Raw genomic sequence first — 23,050 nt, 5'->3', positions numbered from 1 at the left:
CCTCACAGCCTCTCCATCCCTCAGCTCATCTCTGCCTGCTGATTATGACCTTTAACCCCGAAAATGAAGAACTGTGATGTCACAGAAACATTGTGAGTTCTCCAAGATAAGACATGTTCTCTAGCAGGGTGAGCAGCAGCAGGGTGAGCTGCAGCAGGGTGAGCAGCAGCAGGGTGAGCTGCAGCAAGGTGAGCTGCAGCAGGGTGAGCAGCAGCAGGGTGAGCTGCAGCAGGGTGAGCAGCAGCAGGGTGAGCTGCAGCAGGGTGAGCAGCAGCAGGGTGAGCAGCAGCAGGGTGAGCAGCAGCAGGGTGAGCAGCAGCAGGGTGAGCAGCAGCAAGGTGAGCTGCAGCAGGGTGAGCAGCAGCAGGGTGAGCTGCAGCAGGGTGAGCAGCAGCAGGGTGAGCAGCAGCAGGGTGAGCAGCAGCAGGGTGAGCAGCAGCAGGGTGAGCTGCAGCAGGGTGAGCAGCAGCAAGGTGAGCTGCAGCAAGGTGAGCTGCAGCAGGGTGAGCAGCAGCAGGGTGAGCAGCAGCAAGGTGAGCTGCAGCAGGGTGAGCAGCAGCAGGGTGAGCTGCAGCAAGGTGAGCAGCAGCAGGGTGAGCTGCAGCAGGGTGAGCAGCAGCAAGGTGAGCAGCAGCAGGGTGAGCAGCAGCAGGGTGAGCAGCAGCAGGGTGAGCAGCAGCAGGGTGAGCTGCAGCAGGGTGAGCAGCAGCAGGGTGAGCAGCAGCAGGGTGAGCTGCAGCAGCAAGGTGAGCTGCAGCAGGGTGAGCAGCAGCAAGGTGAGCAGCAGCAGGGTGAGCAGCAGCAGGGTGAGCAGCAGCAGGGTGAGCTGCAGCAGGGTGAGCAGCAGCAAGGTGAGCAGCAGCAAGGTGAGCTGCAGCAGGGTGAGCTGCAGCAGGGTGAGCAGCAGCAGGGTGAGCAGCAGCAGGGTGAGCTGCAGCAGGGTGAGCAGCAGCAGGGTGAGCAGCAGCAGGGTGAGCTGCAGCAGGGTGAGCAGCAGCAGGGTGAGCAGCAGCAGGGTGAGCAGCAGCAGGGTGAGCTGCAGCAGGGTGAGCAGCAGCAGGGTGAGCAGCAGCAGGGTGAGCAGCAGCAGGGTGAGCTGCAGCAGGGTGAGCTGCAGCAGGGTGAGCAGCAGCAGGGTGAGCAGCAGCAGGGTGAGCAGCAGCAGGGTGAGCAGCAGCAGGGTGAGCTGCAGCAGGGTGAGCAGCAGCAGGGTGAGCAGCAGCAGGGTGAGCAGCAGCAGGGTGAGCTGCAGCAGGGTGAGCTGCAGCAGGGTGAGCAGCAGCAGGGTGAGCAGCAGCAGGGTGAGCAGCAGCAAGGTGAGCAGCAGCAGGGTGAGCTGCAGCAGGGTGAGCTGCAGCAGGGTGAGCTGCAGCAGGGTGAGCAGCAGCAGGGTGAGCAGCAGCAGGGTGAGCTGAATGAAGGACAAACTAAAGCAGTCAACATTCAGAGGAAAACATTCAGTACGTCTGGAGAACAGCAGAGAGCTGCAGGATGGATGGATGATGGATGAGTGTCTCAGCTGATCTAACCTCTAAAATCAGCTGTGGACTTCCTTCCTGTCAGTGATGTCATCAACATGGCTGCTGTGTCTCTCTCCTCTGACCCAGTGGGTTCAGTCCAGGAAAGTTGGTTCTGATGGAGCAGCCAGCTCTCAGTGCTGGTCTGTCAGTCTACATCATCCCCACTGGTTCTAACTGGTTCCATCTGGTTCTAACTGGTTCCATCTGGTTCTAACTGGTTCTAACTGGTTCCATCTGGTTCTAACTGGTTCCATCTGGTTCTAACTGGTTCCATCTGGTTCTAACTGGTTCCATCTGGTTCTAACTGGTTCCATCTGATTCTGACTGTTCCATCTGGTTCTAACTGGTTCCATCTGGCTCTAACTGGTTCCATCTGGTTCTAACTGGTTCCATCTGGTTCTAACTGGTTCCATCTGGTTCTAACTGGTTCCATCTGGTTCTAACTGGTTCCATCTGGTTCTAACTGGTTCTAACTGGTTCCATCTGATTCTGACTGGTTCCATCTGGTTCTAACTGGTTCCATCTGGTTCTAACTGGTTCCATCTGGTTCCAACTGGTTCCATCTGGTTCTAACTGGTTCCATCTGGTTCTAACTGGTTCCATCTGGTTCCATCTGGTTCTAACTGGTTCCATCTGGTTCTAACTGGTTCCATCTGGTTTTAACTGGTTCCAACATGAACTAAAAGTTATTTTTCTCTCTATCCTTTCTCCTTCCCTCCGTCTCTTCTTCACCTCTGAATGATCCTTTGTTCTAAATTTACTCGTTGTTTAATCTGTCATTCCCTGGGGTTTAATTTATCTGCCCCCGCCTCCTGTCCGGTCCGGCCTCTTTCTTTAATTAAGAGGGTAATAAATAACGGCCTGGATCTGCAGCTCTTAATGCGATTGGTTCGATGGAGGCGGAGTGTAAACGGCAGCGCTGTGTGGTCTGGGCCGGCCAGAACAACGTGATCAGAATAAAGTCACCCATGTCCCTGAACGCCTCCATGGGTCCCAGTCTCTGTGCTGAACTGGTTTCCTGTTAAACTGGATCCACATTCAGGAAAATCTGGATTCCTCCTGATCCAGTCGGTTTATTTATACCGATCCTGAAGGAAGTTTTTCTCATTTTTGTTCCCTAATCTGCTGATCAATCTCAACTTCTGCTGTTTGTTTCTGCATTAAGATGTGAAGGAAAAGTAAAAAAAAAAAACTTTGTCTTTGATCTCCTCCTTTCATTGCATTATTTCTTTATTATTGATCACACTTTAACTCTGTCAGCATTTCCTGCTCTGGTTTAATCCCAGCCGTTAACCTGGAAAACTTTAACGTTCTTTCAGTCGTCTGGAGGTTTTTACTGGACACAAGCTCTGATTTTACCAGATGAACATGAACCTCTGACTGACCTTTAGCCAGAGGAAGCAGGTTAAAGGTCAGGGGTGACTGATGGATGGACTTCCTGTCTGCCCTCAGGACCTGGCGGTGCTGGTAGCTAACGGCACGGTGACCAGCAAACCTCCGGTCACCCTGCGACTCGTCATCCCGGCCAGCCAGTGCGGCTCGCTCATCGGCAAAGGAGGGTCAAAGATCAAGGAGATCAGAGAGGTGAGTCTGGACCAATCAGAGGCAGGCTGAGGTCAGGAGGAACAGGTGAGACAGAGAAACACAGTGCCACCTGGTGGTCTAGGATGGCATACAGAAATACTAACTGGCTGCATTCACAGTCTGGGTGCTAAGTTCTAGCAGGTGAATCGTGTGTGTGTGTGTAGACGACAGGTGCGCAGGTTCAGGTGGCCGGCGACCTTCTCCCCAACTCCACGGAGAGGGAGGTGACGATATCCGGAGGGCAGGACGCCATCATCCAGTGTGTGAAGCTGATCTGCACGGTGATCCTGGAGGTACGATTTCATCCTGAGGCTCCGTCATGATCCTGATGGGATCAGGACACAAAATCATTCCTAAAATCATTTCTGATCAGGGATGACTGGTGGAACAGGGTCAAAGGTCGACCATTGATGTTTGAATAAACAGAGATTACAGAGCATCGCATTACAAAAGACAGATGAAAATGGCAACGTTCAAACTAAGTTTTTGTGCTGGCTTGAGGTTTTTGGGTTTTCTGAAAGAGTTAATGCACTAAAGGGAAACATGCGGCTAACTGTCCCATCCTCTGGTGGCTCTGTGCCTTACCAGAGGCACCAGACTATGAAAATGAAAGTCCAAACCTCGGCAGCGTTTTGTGCTCCATGCTGGTTTTCATCCTTCACTTCCTGTTTATTGCAGCCATTTTATCCTCAGCATCTGATGAAATCGTCTAAGTCTTGCCACATGTGGCCCGCCATGTCATTTTATAAGCCGATGATTGACTTAAAATAGGTTTTGAGCAGAATTGACTACAAACTACATCTCCCACAATGCATTCCGATTGTTGCCAGCCAACATTACGGCTTCTCGCCTCTAGAGAGCAGCAGAGTCACCTCAAGCTGCTTATTGATTTTCCCAGCGAATAAAACTGAGACATCGACAAGCTAACATCAAAACGTCCAAGAAAAGAAAAAGCGATTTACAAGTAAGACTGAATGAAGATGTGTGAGTTGGTGTCAGGGCGGCAGGTGGCGCTAGACTTTTTTTTGTTATCCTTATCTTGACCGGCAACATAAAAAAATCGGCCATGTACTATTTTTAACTGTGAAATTACAATCATATTAACATCGGCTATTTAGTCGCATTTTATGCGGTTTAGTTAATATTCACCGTGAATCCAGATCCCATCACAGATTAAGCAGATAAATGTATCTACATTTTTCTTGTAGTGACAAAAACCACTGACTGAGGCCCCAATAACTTTTAATAAATTAAACTAAGCGACTTCACTTAAATTAGCATCACTTCACCCGCTGGGGTCTGAACAACTTCCTCCTGGTTCCCATCTGCAGAAAAATCTGCGCTAATTCATCAGTCAGTTGGATCTGTCTGATCCAAACAGATCAACTCAACTCTGTGAGTGTTTTACCCTGTGAGGTCCGGTGTGCGCTTTTACCAGGATTTTTTTTTTTTTTTTTGCGTGGTTTCTCTTCTCCGAAACGGACAGATGTTATGTCACTCAGATCTCCATCTATTAAACCTCTGGTCTGTAATGGAGACTTGAATTTACATTGAATAAATTTTTTGATCCCATTGATTTTATTTTTGAACCCTTATTTATTTTGAAGTGTTGATTGTCTGAAAGACCTTACGCATGAATTGCCCCATATGGGGTTTGAACCGATGACCTCAGCATTACCAGCACGGTGCTCTAACCTGCTGAGCTAACCTACCTTCTGTAGTGTAGTGGTTATCACGTTTGCTTTACACACAAAAGGTCTCTGGTTCGAAACCAGACAGAAACAGGCTTAATATGTTCTATTCATCACAGGTGTTTACTAAAGGTCAACAAGGGTGAACCCAGAAGGCTCCATTTGTTAAATCCACTGGATGAGTTACTCCCACCAGTTTCTAATTCTTCGCAGACTGCGCATGTTACAGTCTTATTAACTTTTGCATCATTTATTTCCTCAAGATAAACTGCCGGCTCCTCAAATGGATTAACACAACGTTGCATTCTCTTTAGTTTTCTCTGGTCTGGAATGGAGACTTGAATTTAACGCGCCATTTCAACCAAAGGTTTGTAATGCGCTTCCTAACCAGACGCTCCAAAGCGTCCGGTCCATAACTCTTCAACACGCTGTCAGCTCCGGTCAGAAAGACGCATTTAGTTCAGAGACCATGAGATGATATTCAGAAAGGATTTTTTTAATTAATTGGTTTCAGTTACCTGAGACTAAATCTTTGCCTAAAGTCTATAATGTCTGCCCATGTAACTTGTTTTTATTATTTGTTTGCTCACCTTTAAACACTGATTTAAATATTGTAATTTTTAAACTGAGCAGTAATTTTACATCCATGGAAACTCAAATGTAATATTTAAAACTTCAATACATAAAATCAGTTATTTAACAATATGAGGTGTTTAATTTATTTTTAACATTGTATTTTATACATTTATGCTAGGGGTGCCCAAGTCTAGTTTTCCAGAGCTACCATCTGCAGCTTTAGATGGTTCCTTCTCTAACACACCTGGACCACTGAGTCATTATAAGCCTCTACAGAACTGAATGAGGGAAGTCAACCTTTTGTCTGGGGTGTTTTAGCAGGGATGCCCTCCTGATCTGTACCATCAATGTGGCCCGTTGAGGGGGGCCAATATGCTGAAGTGGCCCTCTGTGAAAATGAGTTTGACACCCTTGGGCTAGAGGATGTTGCCGCCGGGGCAGAGCTTGATCTGCAGTGGCACAAAGTCGAGTTTATTTATATTTAAAGGCAGAAAAGAGACTCAGCAGGAAGAACTGAAGTTCATAAACCTGGCAGAGCAAAATGTTTTTTCAGTCTGGATCAGCTGAGATCAGAGAAATGTGATTAGTTTGAATTGATTTCATTTCCCTCTGAGCTTCGATGCTGCAGACGTTTCTGAATTACCCAGCAGGTGAAACGTGTTTTTCTGCTGGAGGAGAGTCATCCGGCCACTCTGTGTGTCTCTGCTGTTTGCTGCGGCGCAGGTCAGCTACGGTGGCTTTTTGTGGTCAAAAATAACAGTGAGGGAGCAGAAACCTCGGAGCTGACAGCTGAGCGCCGAGCTGCAGCTCATTACAACGCGCAGCTGCAGGTTCAGGAGCTTCTGCAGGAGAGAAACACTGAAACTCTGAGTTTCATCTCACAGCTTTCAGCTGGAAACAGGCAAAAGTCTCCGGAAGCTCATTGATATTCCCAGCGTCGGGATCTGGGAGGAGAGACGGAAGAAAAACGCTGAGCTCAGCTGAATTTGATTCTTCCTAAAAGCCGTCGCTGCTTTCATCCCTTCAGTTCTCACTCTTAGATACGGAACACTATTGCTGCGATTTTCAGCCCAGGAAGAAACATTTTAATGTCATTTCCTGGTTTGAAGGGTAAGCAACTAAAGAAATCTACGGAAGCCTTTTACTGCCAGAGCTTAGAATTAAATTCAGGAGCAGAACTCAACACAAAACATTTCTGATTTTAACAAAATTTTGAAAACTCATTGTAATGAGATTTATATCTCATTAAAACCAAAACATTTTCTCTTATAAATAATAAAGGTTGTAGAAGTAAATCATCAACAATTGAATATCATCTGGAAGAAACAGGAAACAGAACAGATGAAAAGTTTTAAAAAGCTAGTCGTGCCTTTTATCAAGGATCTCATTATAACAAGAAACTTCTTCATTTTAATGGGTTTTGCATCTTGTAATGTAAAAGTTTCTTGTTCTAAAAAGATTCTTCTCATGAGTTCATGTCTGAGTTCTGGCAGTTAAATGCTTCCATAGAAATCAGCTTCAATTATGATTTTTGTTCTCTGGTCTAAAGACAGCAAAAATAAAATTGATTATTTTCTGGTTTCTCCTTCAGTTGATTCTGAATAAACTGAAATTAAATTTTGTTTAATTATTATTCATTTATTCTTGTATTTCTGACTGAAATACGTTTTAACATAATTCTGAGATTTTAAAAGCAGTAAAACTGGTTTTTAAACTGGATTTGGAGTCGAGTCATGATGCCAAAAACCAGCAGGAACTAAAATGTTCATCATTAGAAACAACGTTCCTCAGTTTGGAAGAAGTTGAAAATGATTAATCTGCCTTCAGATTGTCAGAAAATCTGCAGAGGACAAAAACAGGACAGGATTATTTTTACAGCCAAAACATCAAAAAGAATCAGATAAAAGGATAAAAACAGGAGAAATTGTCACATAAAGAGGAAAAATGTTGAAATGACAAAATGTGAGCAGATGAAGACAAGATGATTTTTGGCTGTTTTGGATCATCTGCAGTGAATCTTTGCTCAGATTTAAAGGAGTTTATTGCAGATCTGAGGAAACTAAGTTCTGCCTCTTCTTGTTTATTTTAGCCGATGACTGTCTGCTTTCTGACAGAAAAATAGAAAATTGTTATTAAAATGCATAGTTTAGTATATAAATCTGCAGAATTGGAACCTGCAGGTCATTAGATGTTCTTTTTTTATTTCAACCCATTCAGCTGTGTGCTATCTTTAATAACAGTATTGACGTTGAGATGTTTCCCTTACTGTACAATATTTTAGTCTTTATTATGATTTTATGTATTTTATATTTCATTTTTGTGTGATTTCCTATCACTTTGTTGGTGTTGCAGGAAAATAAAGAAATCTCTATTTCTATTAATATCCCATGTCATGTTTTAATGATATTTCCTTCACAAACTCATCACATCTTATTGACTCTGAATCAAAGTGTTTACAGTTAAGGTGTTTTAAATGACATGAAGTCTTGATTTTGTCCTCCTGAAGCTGGTGAATCTCCAGACCTGTCGGTCGTCTGGATGTGGTTTGTTGGCTCAAGCTGCCAGCAGGAAGTCTTTGCTCATTGACGACGTGAACAGAATCACCGATCGATACCAAGACGTTTGTTTTAGACTCTGCAGTTCCACAGAAACTAAACAGGAGCGACATTTAAAACCCTCAGCTCAGTCTGAACGTTTACTAAAACTCAACACAAACTGTCAGTGCCAGGAAAAAGAGGAGAACCGATGAAGAGCTGCTTTAAATGAAGTATTAAAATACTTTGCTGTCTTCTGCATATGAAGCTCCTTTATCTGCTGAATGTTCCAACAACTGCTCAAATTAAGGAGCTCTAGCAGTGCCATAAATCCTGCTTTTTAGGCTGGTTCAGGTCCGGCTCTGACACGTTAAATGCTAAGTTTGTTCTGATTCATAGATGGAAATATGAGTAAATCTGAGCTTCCTGCAGTCCAGCAACAGTTCTGCCGCCCAGCCAGTAATTAACTGTAATTTAACTCAGTTTAATTAGAACCAATCAGATGGATTTTTATGGGATTGATTGATCCCATAATCAATTATGGGATCAAAATCCCATAATTGATTATTTTGGGATTTAATGTGAGAAGGATTCTAACAGGAAGCCGATGGACAGAAACCCTGAAGCCTAAAGCTGAAAGTTTCTCTTGTGTTGCTTGTTTGAGCTGAATGTATTCTCTCAAAGTAACAAAATATAAAACGTTGAACTCCTTCCACTGGTTAAGCATTTTATTTCGTGTTTGGTGGCTCATTAGGTATTGATTATTGCTTTGCTAGGTATTAAAAACTGCTTGACTTTTGTCCCTTCTGGCTTTCCATACATCTTCCACTTCCAGATCTGCTACAACCTGAAACATTTTCATGCCAATTAATAAAAAACAGTCAAGTCTTAAATCTTTATCATTCTCACCTGCACTGCTTCGGTGTGGAGTGCGTTAGATCTGTCGACTCGTTTTCTGGCCCTGATCGGCTGACAGAGTTTCAGCTCCAGAACTCAGTGAGCTGCTGAACCTTCAGGGTCAAAGTTCGTCTTGATTCAGTCAGTCAGTCGCTTTGTGATCGGTTATTATGACGCTTTGCAGCAAGGAACGTCTGCAGCTGCCAGATGTTTCTCAGATGTTCATCAGACAGAGAAAACAAAGTTTAATCAGCTGAATCAAGTCTTTGATTGTTTTGGAGAGAATCGCGTTGTGTCGGCGTTGGAAGTGATGATGTGGGTAAAACCAGCAGAGAGGTTTTATTTGAGCCACAGGTGCTGAGCTGCAGCTCCGGTTCTGCTTCAGATCCAGATCCTCAGCTTCAGGCCAGAAAGGAAAGAAATGGATCTGAGCCAAACAAAGCAGACAGAAACACGGAGCAGGAGGAGCTTCTGGTGCTTTTTAACCAAAACTGGGTCACATGTAGCAGAATCTGCAGAAACAAACACTTCCTGCTTTAATACTGAAGTATAAATAGAAACTGGTGTCTGGATGTTTCCATATGTTTAATAAAGTTTCTGCTCATCTGTTTGTTTCCCTCTGCAGTCTCCACCGAAAGGAGCAACCATTCCATACCGGCCTAGTCCAAGTCCAGGAGCGGTGCTGCTGGCAGGAAACCAGGTGAGGACGAAAACGAGGCTTTTTCTGTTTCTGCTTCTGGATCAAAAAATGTTCAGTCAACTTTCAGATGAATTCAGGAATCTGCTGAAAACATTAAATTATTAAATACTTCACCACGTTTTTAGTTTATTTATTGGTTTATTTCTTCAGGTGTAAAATCGGAACATTTTGACTGGTGATTTGCATTTCATTTAGTTTTTTTTTCCTCTGGTTTGAAAGATCTCAGGTCCGGTTCTGATCCATGACTCTTTAAATCAACTCTAAATATTTAGAATCCAGTTTGGTTCAAATTCAGCTGCAACCAGTGAAATTTATTCCAATACAGTCATTCATATTATCACATCAGATTCATTTCTGGTGATTATAATAACATCCAGTCAGATCCAGTTCATAATTAATGCTGATTGATTATTGATCTAAACAATTTTACAACTTTAGATGTAAAAATCCAACAGAAGAAAAGTCAAAGTTGATACCAGCGGCAGATAATCCACAAATGGAGAAAAATAAATGATCTGCATCTTTCTGTTGACGTCTGTAGAAAACAGGGAACCATTATATTCTGAATATAGGATGGAGTCAGTAAAACAGAAAATCATCTTCAGCATCATTAAATATAACATTAAATAAACAACATTTAATTATTAACATTAACAAGAAGAAACTCTGCTTCTTCATTAAAGCCTCAGTCTGCAACATTTATAATAATTCTGTTTTTACGATTTTATTGAAACCGTCTCCATGTGGAAACAGTTTCATTTGCGACACATAATCTGTGAAAAAATCAATCTCCTCCATTGATCTTTTCACAGATTATCTCATATTTTACTGTTTCCATGGAGACGGTTTTAATAAAAACGTAACAACATTTTTATAAACGTTACAGACTGAAACATTACAGGAAATCAATTTGAATATCAAAGAGAATAAAAAGTGAGATGTTCTCTGAGCTTCAGAAGGTTTTCAGCAGAACTGGTCCGGTTCTCCCTGGCGGTCCATTAAGCCGGTCCGGTTGGGGGGACCTGCAGGACATCAGTGGGTCGGCCCGAGACCCGGGCGGCTTTCCCAACTGGGACCCGTCTGTTCCGGTCCGGTCCGCTGGACTGGACCACGCTTTGTTTGGACCTCAGAGCCGTTTGTTCCAGATCAAACCTGCCGGGTTCTGGGTCTGACCCGGTTCTCCTGCTGGAGGAAACCAGAGGAGAACCGGGTCCAAAAGAGGTTCTGATTCTGAGCATCAGAAGTAAAATCAGAACCAACTAAACACAACAAATTTAATTCAAAACAACTTTATTAACCCCAAAGAGAGACTAAATAATGAAATTAAAGGAAATGATATTTGATGATTTACTGAACTTCATTTTAAAATTTATGTACAAAGTCCATAAAAATCTTTTACAGCTTTTTTTGGAAAATAAAATCAGAGGAGCAACAATGAAAAGTTGCATTTCAATTAAACATGTCTATGGAATAATATTGATGTCTAAATTATTTTTGCATTTAAAAGAAATTAGGAAAGGAAGGCTTCCAGTTATGCTGCATTCATCGGTACGTTATCGCGATTGAACGCAAAAGAAAAGAAAATCCTCCATGGCCCTTCTGGGGCTCCGTAGAAATATGTTTAAATTGTTGAAAAGCTCATTTTGTTTTCATGTGAGGGCACATATCTGCTGCTCCTTTTCATTCATGATTTTTTAGTTGTTACATAAACTATTCATATTTATTATTGAGCAAATGAAATAAAAATAAAATGGAATTAGTTAATATTTAACCTAAATATCCATTTATTAGTAATCATGTTGCCTTTCTGTTTTCACTGCATTATTTTATTGATTCAGTGGTAAATTTATCAAAACATTTAAAAGTTTTTCAGTGTTTCTTTCTAAAGTTAGAAACAAAATGAATCATTTTCAGAATGAATGTCTGAGGATGAATGTTGATGAGATTTTATTTATTTTGCATTTTCCTCATCGCTGCTGAGGAGATTTTTAATCCAACTTCTTGTCCGGTTCTGAAACATGAATGTCTTGACTTTGGACCGCCTGAGCGTCTCAGAGAAAGTCTCATGTGAAGCTGAAAGTTTCTGAAGTTCTGTAGAACTTCTTTGACCCGGTCCCGGTTCTGATGGGTCGGCAGAAGCGTGAAGCTGCTGCAGAACTCGGGTCAGCTTCAGCACCTCTGACTGCAGCGCTGGTTCTGCTCTGTCCCGGTTCCAGGTGTTTGAGGCCTCGGACTTTGGATCTCACCCGCTGTTCTCCATGGCTCAGGGCGGACTGGACCTGCAGCAGGTGAGTCATCAGCGGCCGACCTTTGACCCGAACACGACTGCGTTCTGACTCAGGATCAGCCTGTCTTTTCTGGTTGGTTAAATGCTCCTAATAAACCATAAAATAGATGTTTCTGCTTTTCTGATGATGTTTAGTCACATTTATATGTGAATTAAACTGTTTTAAATGAAACGGTAATGTCTATTAAACCCTGTTTAATTTGAATTTATTCAGTTTATGGTGTCCAGTTAATGTCGCCTCATTCAGACAGATCCAAACTCAGTTCCATCCATTCTAGCTATAAATTATTACAGTCAAGTTGAGTTTAAAAGGTTTCATGTCAGGAAACCCAGCAGATAGTCGTTAATTTGCCCTCATAATGAGGATGCATGTGGCGACAGTGGGGAGGAAAAACGTCCCTTTAACAAGAAGAAACCTCCAGCAGAACCAGAACCAGGAGACAGAACATTTCTTATTTAGAAAAGGAGCTGAATTATTTACTCATTTGCATCTTTCAATGTATTCATGTTATTTTTATTAAAAAGGCTTAAGTCATTAAATAAGACAAAAATCTGCAGAATCTACCAATTTTTTATGCGATTAGTGTTAAAAAAAATAGAATAAAAAAAAGCTAAAAATAAACATTAGGTTAGTTATTTCCATCTGGAACTTGAATTTATTTTTCTGTATTTTGTCTTGAAGTTCTGCAGAATCGAACCGTCAGGTGTTCGGTCCGAGGTTCAGATCTCATCTTCCTCCTGGCAGCGTTTGTCAGAACCGATCTGAAGCTTTTCTGCTGCAGCCGTTCATTAAAGATGCACACCTTCCTCCTCCTCCTCCTCCTCCTCCTCCTCTCTCGCTCTTCGTCGGCCATCTTTGAAACGGCTGTTTATGTGAGAGCAGGCTGTGTTCGATCTGAGCGCGCTCCAAAACGGTACCTGGAGTCAGATCAGCTGGTGAAATATGAATGATGATTTATGAAGAGCTGGAGAACAGAATCATCTCTGTTAAGACTCCAGCAGCTCCTGGTTCTGCTGCTCCAGACGGGCTCGGATCAGAACCAGAGACATAAATTTCATTTTTCAGTAATTATTAATTCATGACGAACCGGCCACATGTTTCTTTTTCTGATTATTAGTGGCCTCAGAACCACTCTGCCGGTCCGGATCAGAACCAGAACCAACTGGTTGTGGATCAGCTGCAGTTCTGATCTCACCTGAGCTCAGAAGCAGAACCCAGTTCAGGTTTCTGAAGTAACGCCTTTTTTCCCTCAGATTGGTTCTGATCCAGTTCATCCTCCCACTCACAACTTTATTGAATGGAAGGTCCGAAACGCGGCGCTGCAGCGCCCCCCGCAGGAGGGAACCAGACCCACTTGATGAGGTCACTCCATCAGAATCAGCTTTCTGTCAGAACCGGATCCGGAGTTCTGATCCGTTCCTGATGTCAGAGACAAACTGAAGGTCCAGTTACTCAGAACGGTCCGGTACCGGACAGGGAGAGGACAGGTGGACAGATTACTCTGACAGCTCTGAAAGCAGCAGCCGCATTTAGCCACACAGCGTGTGTGTGTGGTTGTGTGTGGTTGTGTGTGTGTGTGTGGTTGTGTGTGTGTGTGTGTGTGTGTGTGTGTGCGTGTGTGTGGTTGTGTGTGTGTGCGTGTGTGTGGTTGTGTGTGCGTGCGTGTGGTTGTGTGTGTGTGTGCGTGTGTGTGGTTGTGTGTGCGTGCGTGTGTGTGGTTGTGTGTGCGTGCGTGTGTGTGGTTGGGTGTGCGTGCGTGTGCGTGGTTGTGTGTGCGTGTGTGTGGTTGTGTGTGCGTGCGTGCGTGTGGTTGTGTGTGTGTGTGTGTGTGTGTGGTTGTGTGTGCGTGTGTGTGGTTGTGTGTGTGTGCGTGTGTGTGGTTGTGTGTGCGTGTGTGTGGTTGTGTGTGCGTGCGTGCGTGTGGTTGTGTGTGTGTGTGTGTGTGTGTGTGTGTGTGTGTGTGTGTGTGTGTGTGAGGCCGGTTGTCAGTGAAAACAACAGTAACTGGAGCTAATTGCGGCTCAGCAACAGGAAGGTGACGGTCGGCGCCGGTGGAGGAGGAAACTGCAGCAGAAATGTTCTGAAATGTTTCTGAACCGGTTCTGGATTCTTCTGGGTTTTATTCGCATCGTTCTGCATTTTTCAGCTCTGGTGTGAAAACTATACTGTGACTAAAACTTTGAGTAAAAAATATTGGAAGGAAAATAATTTTTTATAAAAACGAAAAAAAAAAAGAAAAATTATGGAGGACTGCTCCTGTCAAAATTGGCAGTGTGTGAAATGTAGAAATATGTGGTTTGATTAAGTAATTAATGTACCAAATATTGCAACCAAAAAAATTTAGGAAATAGAAAAAATTTTCTTAACTCATTTTTTCCCATTTATAATTTATTAACCATATTCCCAAGTTTATATTTTATTCATTAGTTTCCTTTTTTGTGTCGGTATTTTTTTCTCGTGTTTTCATGTTCTGTTGGTTATTTTTTTATTAGCTCTCACTTTTTTAAATTTCCTATTTGCATTTTCTCCTCCTGTTTTTTTTTTATTTACTGATTTATTTATTTAATTTTTCCTCATTTTCTACTTTATTTTTTCTTGTGACTCTTTGGAAGAAGTAAAGTTTAAAAAAGGGCAGTAGGAAGGCTTAGTGGGCGGGGCTTCAGTCAGCTTCTCTTCTATTGGTCAACACTGGTTGACTATGCAGGCTTTGCTTCCTGCTTGTGGTCACAGACGTTAAGGAGGCCATTCTCTTAAAGACAAGAAGTAAATACAGAATATGAAAAAAGGAAATTAATAAAACAAGAAGTTTGGAAATAAAATGGGAAGATAAATAACATTGACAGTGTTGCATTAATATAATTGAAAATGATAAGCAAATAACTTATCACTCTGTGTAAAGAGTTGGGAAAGTATATTTTGTTTTGTTATCAAGCAATTGGATTTATTTCTATAGTTATTGATCATTTTGACAGACTCTGTCCTCCATACAAGAAATCCATTACACTGTGTATAAAGTGTTGCCAGTAGGGGGCACTAAGCAGAACTAAACACAGGAACTTTTTGTGGTCTTTCCTCCAGTGCTTCATGTGCCTCACTGGTTTCAGAGCTGCTTCTTTACTGGTTCCAGTAAAACCAGCTCAGCTACTTCCTCTGCTGTAATCTGGGTTTCTGTTCCTGGAAAAGTGGACATGTCCCGTCTCTGTAGAGGACAGAGTCTCTCTGTAGAGGTCAAACTGATTACCTCTGCTTTCTGTTCCTTCTGTTTCAGACGTACGCGGTTCAGAGCCACTACGGCATTCCACATTCAGAGGTAAACCCCGTTTCTGGGAGCGATTCCCGCTCAGCTCCGTCGTCTCACGGCTTCTCCTCTCCGTTTGTCCGTCAGTTGGTGAAGCTGCAGCAGCTGTCCATGCAGCAGCAGGGCCTGGCGTCCATCAGCCAGGCGGCCACCGTCCTGCCCGGTACGTACAGGAACAGCTCTGTCTGCTGACATTTGATGCTGTTATGCAACCACCGCTTCTTTTCCATCAAAGTCTTGTGTTTATGAGTTGAAACTGTCAACAGGTGGCGCTAAAGCTAACATTCCTTATGGGGGAAACAGAAAAGTGGTGAAAAACTGACAGCAGAATAACATGAACAGGTGAAAATTTGATGGAGTTCGAAATCCGCACTGAAAATCCCCAAAACATTTTAGAACAATCCGGGTTTTATTTAGGATTAAGGAACATTTTACTCTTTCTTTTTTCTCTGTTTGACTAATTAATAATTTCTCACCAGCCATGTTCAGTTTGCTTTAATCCGACTCCAGTCCGCTTGTCTTGAAAGTCCGGTTCAGTTAGTGAGGTGTGAATGCTAAGCTAACTCTGGTCCTCCAAACCTCGGTCTGGGTTTGGATGTGAACACCAAGCGGACCGGAGACCGCTCCACCAGCAGGAAGTAGACTACAGCACAGGGCATTCTGGGTAAATCCAACCAAAGCTAACATGTTAGCCTAGCGCTAGCAGCAGAAATGGCTCCTGGTCTTTAGCCTAAAGAGAAATCCTCCAACCGCTAAAATCTGACGCCTCCATCTTGTTTCTATTTGGTGAAGAAGGAAGTTGCTCTCAGAGTCTTCAGAGGTTTTTGTGTCGTTTCCTTCAGTGGTTCTTGGTGCAGCGCCCCCACAGGCCAGGAGGGGAACAGGTTGGTTGGACTCAGAGCCACAGCAGCTGGAGGAGGAGCAGATGATGGAGTTCTGGTTCCAGTCTAAGCGAGTCCACTGGACTATCAGGTGGAAAACACCCAGAGTTCATCTCACTCCTTCCTGTTCCTCTCATGCTTTCTGCGGGAGAATAATTTCACTGTTGTGTAATCTCTGAATGCTCTGAATACTAATCTGTGAGTGAGAGCTTTGATCAGAAGCCTCCAGCTGGGCCGACGGTCTGACTGTCGAGCTCCTCTCTCATGTCAGCCGATGGCTTCGGGTTTCCGTCCACTTCATGGAGGATTCACGCTGCTTCTGGGGAACCGAGCTGGAAATCAAACGTGTGACGGAACAAACAGACGATTCATAAATCCATGCAGATGCTCAGCTGCTTCTGAAGCACTGAGGTGTTTGAATAAATGATGAAAGACGCGGATCTGTGATGATGTTCTGCTGCAGATAAAGAACAGCTCAGACTCACACCAAGGGATGTGAAACCTTTGGAAAAGAGAGACGGAAACAGAATGGAGAAAGATGGAAGAAGTCAAAACATGATGAGAGAGACAGCAGACAGGAGAAGAGAGCAAACACAACTGCTTTTATTTTCTATTTCCAGAAACAAACCTCTGCCTCCGTCTGGTCATGTTTCAGCAGAACGTGCAGCGCCGCTTCTGGGACGTCGTTCAGAGCAGATTCCCAAACTTAAATCAGGTTTTTATGTTTCAACTGATCCGGAGGCAGTTGCTATGGTTACAGCCCTGCTGCATCCTGCAGATCAGCGGTTCTGAACACGGCCCACGGAGCCGCCATGTTGGATTCAGGAGGAGTTCTGGGTTTTCCTGCCTTGACTCCAGAACCTCTGCTGTTCCGGATGCTTCTCTCTGATCCGTCTCTTTCTGTTTCCCAGGAGCGGTGGAAGCAAATTCCCAAACCACGTCTCAGGAGCTCCTCATTCCGAACGATGTGAGTAAAACGTCCGGCTCCGGTGGGCTCTGTCCTCCTCCTCCTCCTCTTCCTCTTCCTCTTCCTCTTCCTCCTCTTCCTCCTCCTATTGTTGTATTTAGTGCCAAATAATTGGTCAGTTTTATGATTCACTAAATAAACAGATTATTTCTGTCTGAACAACAAAATAACCACAAACAAATTCCTCCGTTTTGTATTTTGTAAATCCAGTTGCAGAACAACAGAAATCTGTCATTTTATTACTAACTTCAGCTAATCTGAACATTTCTGAGCCTCATCTTCAGACGCTGACATAACTTTGAAACCTGAAGTGATGTGGAGGTAAATCTCAGACCAGAATGCTCCGCTCCGTTTTAAACGTGATTTTAAATGATCATCTCTCTCATATTTGTCTCTTTTATTATCCGCCTGAGTTAAAACTCCAGAGGAGGGCAGCTAATCTGCGTACGGACTGCTAGCATTCGTTCCTGCAGATGTGCATAAGCCTGGATGTTCCAGAGGTCATTCTTCCACAGCATTTTCCCTCTGAAGGGATAATCTCCACCTTTAAAGGATCGTTTCCTGCAGTGAAACATGTCCAACGAGCAGAGAGCTTTAAGCTCCTGTGCATGAAAGTGTGTGATAGGTTTGTTTGTGAGTCAGTGAGCAGGCCGAGCAGAGCAGCTTAATGACATCCTGTAGCTCCCAGTTAGCGCTTTAACAGCAGCCCTCCGCCTCTTTCTCCTTCACTAAACCTTCCTAAATTACAGGGGCAGCAGGGAGTCGCCAAAAATAGCCGCAGCCGTCCTCTGCCCCGTCTGCTTCAGGATGATTTCATCCAAACCTCAGAGGAGAACCGGCAGCCCGGCTGAAGCCTCCGCTCCGTTTCCCTGTTCTGTCCGAAGCCGGTTCATCCGAAGTCTGGTTCTGTTTAACGCCAACAGGGGGCGCTGTTGGGGGAACTGCTTTGGTTTCAGGAGACAGAAACTGTTTCCTGTGTTTTTTAAATGTTTCTATTAAACCCGACAAAAATACCAGACAGCGTCACAGCAGTTCCTTTTATCAGGATGTAAAGGAGGTTTTGTCCTTCAGCAAAATCACTTTGGCAGGAAAATCTGTTTTCACCATCCAGCTCAAAATGGGATTAAAATAATTTGTTTTGACAACTTGCTTATCAAAGTTTAGATTTGTTATTTTGAAAATAATCCCAGAAAGAAAACATTTCAGTTTTTTTTTAAAAGTAATTGTACATGAAAACAGTCCTGGTGGAGACTTTCCTTCTGCTTCCTCAGGAGGAGGGATTGGTGCATCAGACTGAATCTGGTTGATCTAGATTTAAATGTCTATGTGATCCTGTTGATATGTTGTCCAGCTAACGGTCTGGTTTGGCCACTAATAACTATTCATAAATGCAAAAGGCAATTATTAACACAATTAAATTAAGTCGGAATAACATCTGATTATCAGGAAAATAACAGCCAAATATTTCAGTTATTGTTTATGAGGATCTGCCTGAAGATACTCAGATTTTAAAATAGGTTTTAAAATAATAGATGAACAAATAAATCAGCTTTGGTGTTTTTCAAACAGCAAAACATGAAAGGAATAAAAACAACTTCTCTATAAAACATACAAATTTATTAACAAAAATAATTAAAGTTTACAAGTAAATACTTTGATCAACAAACTCACCAAGCTGAAAACTAAAACTACTGAAGTGACTAAAGTTAAACTAAAACTGAACAAATAAGAATAAAACCAATAAAATGAAGCAATGTCAGCTTTCCTTTGTTCCAGTCCAGATTCACTCTGATCCTCTGCTGAGTTTTTACCTTCATATAAACCTAAACCCAAACATACAGACTCTGTCTCCCTTCCTCTGGACAGACTCAGCCAACAGACCAAACATCCAGCCTTCACTGTCTCCAACATCAACATCCCAGCTGTGGTTCCCTGAGTTAAAACCCTCAGAGCTCAGGACAGACCACGAGTAACCAAACCTCTCTGGATTATCAGGAAGCTGCTGTTCGTCTCCTAAAGTCAAACTGGTCAAATCTTCAGACAGGATGACCTTTGACCCAGCAGTGTTTGGGTCCAGAACCAGAGGAGTGTAGGTCACCATGCCCTTCATGTTGCTCCAGATGTTGAAGGCCAGGTTGCCCAGATGTTTGGCCTGGTCTATCAGAGCTCCTGAGGGCAGCTGTGGATCCTCCAGCAGGGGGCAGCGCTGGACTCTTTCCACTGCAGCCTTGTAGTTGTGCAGGAATGAGACGTCTGCAGCTCTCAGCTCCTCCTCTGTGGCTCTGACTGTGTCTGAAAGAGCTGCTATCTCTCTGCTCAGAGCCTCCATCTTCTCCTTCATCATCCCTCTCTTCTGCTCCTCTTCCTCCCTCAGTGCAGCCAGCCTGGCCTCCTCTTCCTCTGCCAGAAACTGATGAAGCTTCTTGAACTGCTCAACAATCTGCCTCTCTGTGTGTCGGGCCTGGACCTTCATGTGTTCTGCTGTCTGATCAAACTCCTCTTTAACTTCCTTCTTCATCTCCAGTTTCCTCTTTAAAGGCTCCAGAGATGTTTTCAGTTTCTCTCTGTGTTGCTGAGCAGCTTCATCGATGGGCCTGAATCTGTGCTTGGAGTGTTTTTCTGAATCTCTGCAGACGAGACAAACTGGCTGCTGATGGTCCAGACAGAAGAGTTTGAGTTTCTCAGAGTGCAGAGAGCAGAGATCCGTTGGGATTCTCTGGTCTCTCTGCTGTAGGAATGATTCACACAGGTTCTTCAGAGCCAGATTACGAGGAGGATCTTTGGTGAATGATATGGTCTTACAAACTGGACACTCTGTTGCTGGTTTCTCTCTCCACCAGTTCTTCAGACACTCCCTACAGAAGCTGTGACTACATGACAGAACAACCGGATCCGTAAAGACGTCCTGACAGACCGGACAGCAGAGATCCTCCTCTGATCTGGAAGCCATTTTGTCTCTGAGTGAAGCTGAAAACACAGAAGGTCCAGTCAGTCTCGGCTCCCTCCCTCCTCTACTAACTTCCCTCAAAGTGACTCTGAGTGTTTTGGTCCAACTCACCTTCAGTGTGAGCAGCTTGAAGCAGCAGAGCTGGAGGTTTCCACTTTTCCCTCCTGCAGCTGGACTCACTCAGAGGAAGCTGCTAGTTTGGTCTGAAGGTGGATCTGATCGACTCTCTGCAGGAACCAATGATGAGAAACTGATTCCTGATTGGTTCAGGTGTGTCGGTTAGTGGGCGGAGCTTAAACCTATTAGACCTGCTGTTTCACTTTCCACTGAGGAGCAGAACACCAGAACAAAACCTGAAGTGCTGTGAATGAAATCCACCAATCCCAGAATGTTTCTGTGAACGTTTCACCTCCAGCTTTCCTCTAATCTTCGTCTTCTTCGTCTCCTCTTCCTCACAGCTGATTGGATCAATCATCGGTCGCCAGGGAACCAAAATAAACGAGATCCGGCAGGTGTCTGGGGCTCAGATCAAGATCGGCAGTCAGATCGACAGCAGCAGCGACCGCCATGTGACCATCACCGGCACGCCGATCGCCATCAACCTGGCTCAGTATTTAATCACCTCATGGTAAGAACCAGCAGACTGGGAATCCTCTCAGAAAACCAGTTCAGGTCCAGTTTGAAGACTTCAAACCAGCAAGTGGACAAATCAGCAACAAGCTTCAGGGATAAAGTGGGAAATGTTGGACGAAATGTTTGGTTAGTTTCTTTCAACAGTTTGTTTGATTACTGCTGCAGGATCCAAACCGAACAGAACCGTTTGGAGGAGTCAGTCCGGCTGAGGCTCCTCAGACGGTCGGTTGTTAGTTTTCAGTAATAAACTGAACTGAGGTTTTCATTCAGGAACTGAGAACTGTCAGACGGTTTCCTCCAGGGCTGGAGGGGAACCGGACAGAAATGTGTTCTGCAGAAGTATTCGGCCCCTTTGATTCTCCCTGGGGGCCGAATCAAGGCTCTGAACTTTTCAGGCTTTGAACATAAAGATCTACATTTTTATTATTTTGTGAAGAATCAACAACAAGTGGGACACAATCATGAGGTGGAACAAAATTTATTGGATATTTTAAACTTTTTTTTAACAAAAACTGCAAAGTGGGGCGTGCAATATCATTGGGCCCCTTACATTAACACTCTGTAGCGCCACCTTGTGGTGTGATTACAGCTGCCAGTCCTTTGGTTTTGTCTCCACCAGTTTTGCCCGTTCAGTGAGGTTGGATGGAGAGTGAACAGCAGCTTTCAGCTCTTTCCACAGATTCTCCATTGGATTCAGGCCTGGACTTTGACTAGGCCATTCTAACACCTGGATATGTTTATTTGTGATCCGTTCCATTGTAGGTTTTGCTTTATGTTTGGGATCTTTGTCTTGTCGGGTGATAAATCTCCGTCCCAGTGTTTAGCAGGTTTTCTTCAGGATGGTTCTGTATTCGGCTCCATCCATCTCCTCTGACGCTGCAGAAGAAAAGCAGCCCAAACCATGATGCTGCCACCACCATGTTTGATAGTGGGGATGGTGTGTTCAGGATGATGAGGTGTGTTGCTTTTACACCAAACTTATCGTTTTGCGTTGTGGCCAGAAAGTTCCCTCCGACCAGAGCTCCTCCTTGTGTCTCCCAGGCGGCTTGTGGCTTTAAACCAGACTTTTTATGGCTTTCTTCTTCTTGCCACTCTCCCATAGAGGCCAGATTTGTGTACCACTGATTGTTGTCCTATGGACAGACTGTCCCACCTGAGCTGCAGATATCTGCAGCTCATCCAGAGTGGCCCTGTTGGCTGCATCTCTGATCAGTCTTCTCCTTGGTCCAGATGAAGGTTTAGAGGGACGGCCGGGTCTGGTAGATTTGGTCTGATGCTCAGAGCTCCTTCAGATGCTTAAAGGTTGGGAAATCTGTTTGAATCCAAATCCAGCTTTAAATTCTCCATAACAGCATCTGGGACCTGCCTGCTGTGATCCTTGGTCTCCATGATGCTCTGCACTTTAAACAGGCCTGAGCCAATCACAGAGCAGGTGCATTTATACAGGACCTGATTACACAGGCAGTCATTCAGGAAACCAAACTGAACGTCTGGACTGAGTTTGCTGCACTGAAAGTAAAGGGGCCAATCATATTACAGGCCCCACTTTGCAGTTTTTTATTTGTTAAAAAAGTTTAAAATATCCAATAAATTTCGTTCCACCTCTTGATCGTCTCCCACTTGTTGTCGATTCTTCACAAAATATTAAAAATTTTAGATCTTTATATTTGAAGCAGCAAAAGGTTGAAAAGTCCAAAGAGGCTGAATACTTTGGAGCGGCTGTGTTTCCTGCATCATGTCCAGAGAAACACAAACAGAAAGGGCTGAGCTCAAAGCACAGGGCTGCAGAGGATCTGTCAGATCAGACTCTCATCTTTCTCTGCAGTCGGATATTTCAGGATCGATCCTCATGCAGCTGCAGCGATGATAAAACCGGCTCACAGGTTTGTCAGCATTTGTCTCATTTTAACTGAAATATTCAACAGAAACAACTTTTAGCTGAACCTTTAGTTGTTCAGAAACGTTGGTCCAGCTGCCTGTAGGTCCGGTCGGCCCGAGCGGCGCCACAGCAGCAGAAATGTCTGGAGGATTCTCTCTGATCACAAAGTCTGATTTATTATCAGCTCATCATTTTTACTAGACTTTGTTCTTTCCTTCCCCTGGTGAAATGAAAAACTTTAAGGCATCACATGACAGTTCACTACAGTAAATATGAACAAATGATAATAAAAAATGTTTTTATAATCCATAAAAAACAGCAGTAATATTATAAATATCATATTTGTCTTTAAACGTCCTCAGTGCCTGAAAACCCTTCAGATCACATCCTGTTTCTCTTCCTCACTAAAATGTGCTGCATCATTTCTGCAGCTTGAAGCTCCGTTCAGGAACAGGTGGAGCGTCTTCATGAAACGACCTCAGACTGGCCGAGACGTGGTTGACTCAGACTTTAAAGCAGACCTGATCGTATAACTCATCCGTCTACAATCAAACCACATCTCCACTCAGCTCTTTACTCAACACTTGGAAGTTTTTTCTCTGCTGAATAAATTAAAAATCAAATAGTTTCAGTTGTTTGAAATGTTCTGAAAACG

General features: G+C 43.8%; 2 protein-coding genes across 3 annotated transcripts in view; one reads left to right on the top strand and one right to left on the bottom strand.

The window, feature by feature from the left end:
* Positions 1-23,050, top strand: part of pcbp4 (poly(rC) binding protein 4) — an 84,638-nt gene that overhangs the window by 55,903 nt on the left and 5,685 nt on the right. For both annotated transcript variants that reach the window (XM_088005878.1, XM_088005877.1), the window contains exons 7-14: positions 2,973-3,104; positions 3,269-3,397; positions 9,428-9,502; positions 11,719-11,790; positions 15,059-15,100; positions 15,176-15,251; positions 16,881-16,936; positions 20,342-20,511. In XM_088005878.1, the coding sequence (XP_087862004.1) occupies positions 2,973-3,104; positions 3,269-3,397; positions 9,428-9,502; positions 11,719-11,790; positions 15,059-15,100; positions 15,176-15,251; positions 16,881-16,936; positions 20,342-20,511 (752 nt within the window). The remainder of the gene's footprint in view (positions 1-2,972; positions 3,105-3,268; positions 3,398-9,427; positions 9,503-11,718; positions 11,791-15,058; positions 15,101-15,175; positions 15,252-16,880; positions 16,937-20,341; positions 20,512-23,050) is intronic.
* On the bottom strand, positions 18,750-20,097 carry LOC106922862 (E3 ubiquitin-protein ligase TRIM35-like). The gene has a single exon (XM_088005953.1). It carries the CDS (start codon positions 19,884-19,886, stop codon positions 18,750-18,752), a length of 1,137 nt encoding a protein of 378 aa, XP_087862079.1. The 5' UTR covers positions 19,887-20,097.

This window comes from Poecilia mexicana, unplaced genomic scaffold (genome assembly GCF_051168715.1).
Source record: "Poecilia mexicana isolate PSO_F unplaced genomic scaffold, ASM5116871v1 scaffold_5, whole genome shotgun sequence".
Classification (NCBI taxonomy): Eukaryota; Metazoa; Chordata; class Actinopteri; order Cyprinodontiformes; family Poeciliidae; genus Poecilia; species Poecilia mexicana.
Note: the sequence above shows the minus strand (reverse complement) of the source record. Positions and strands in the feature narration are given on the sequence as shown.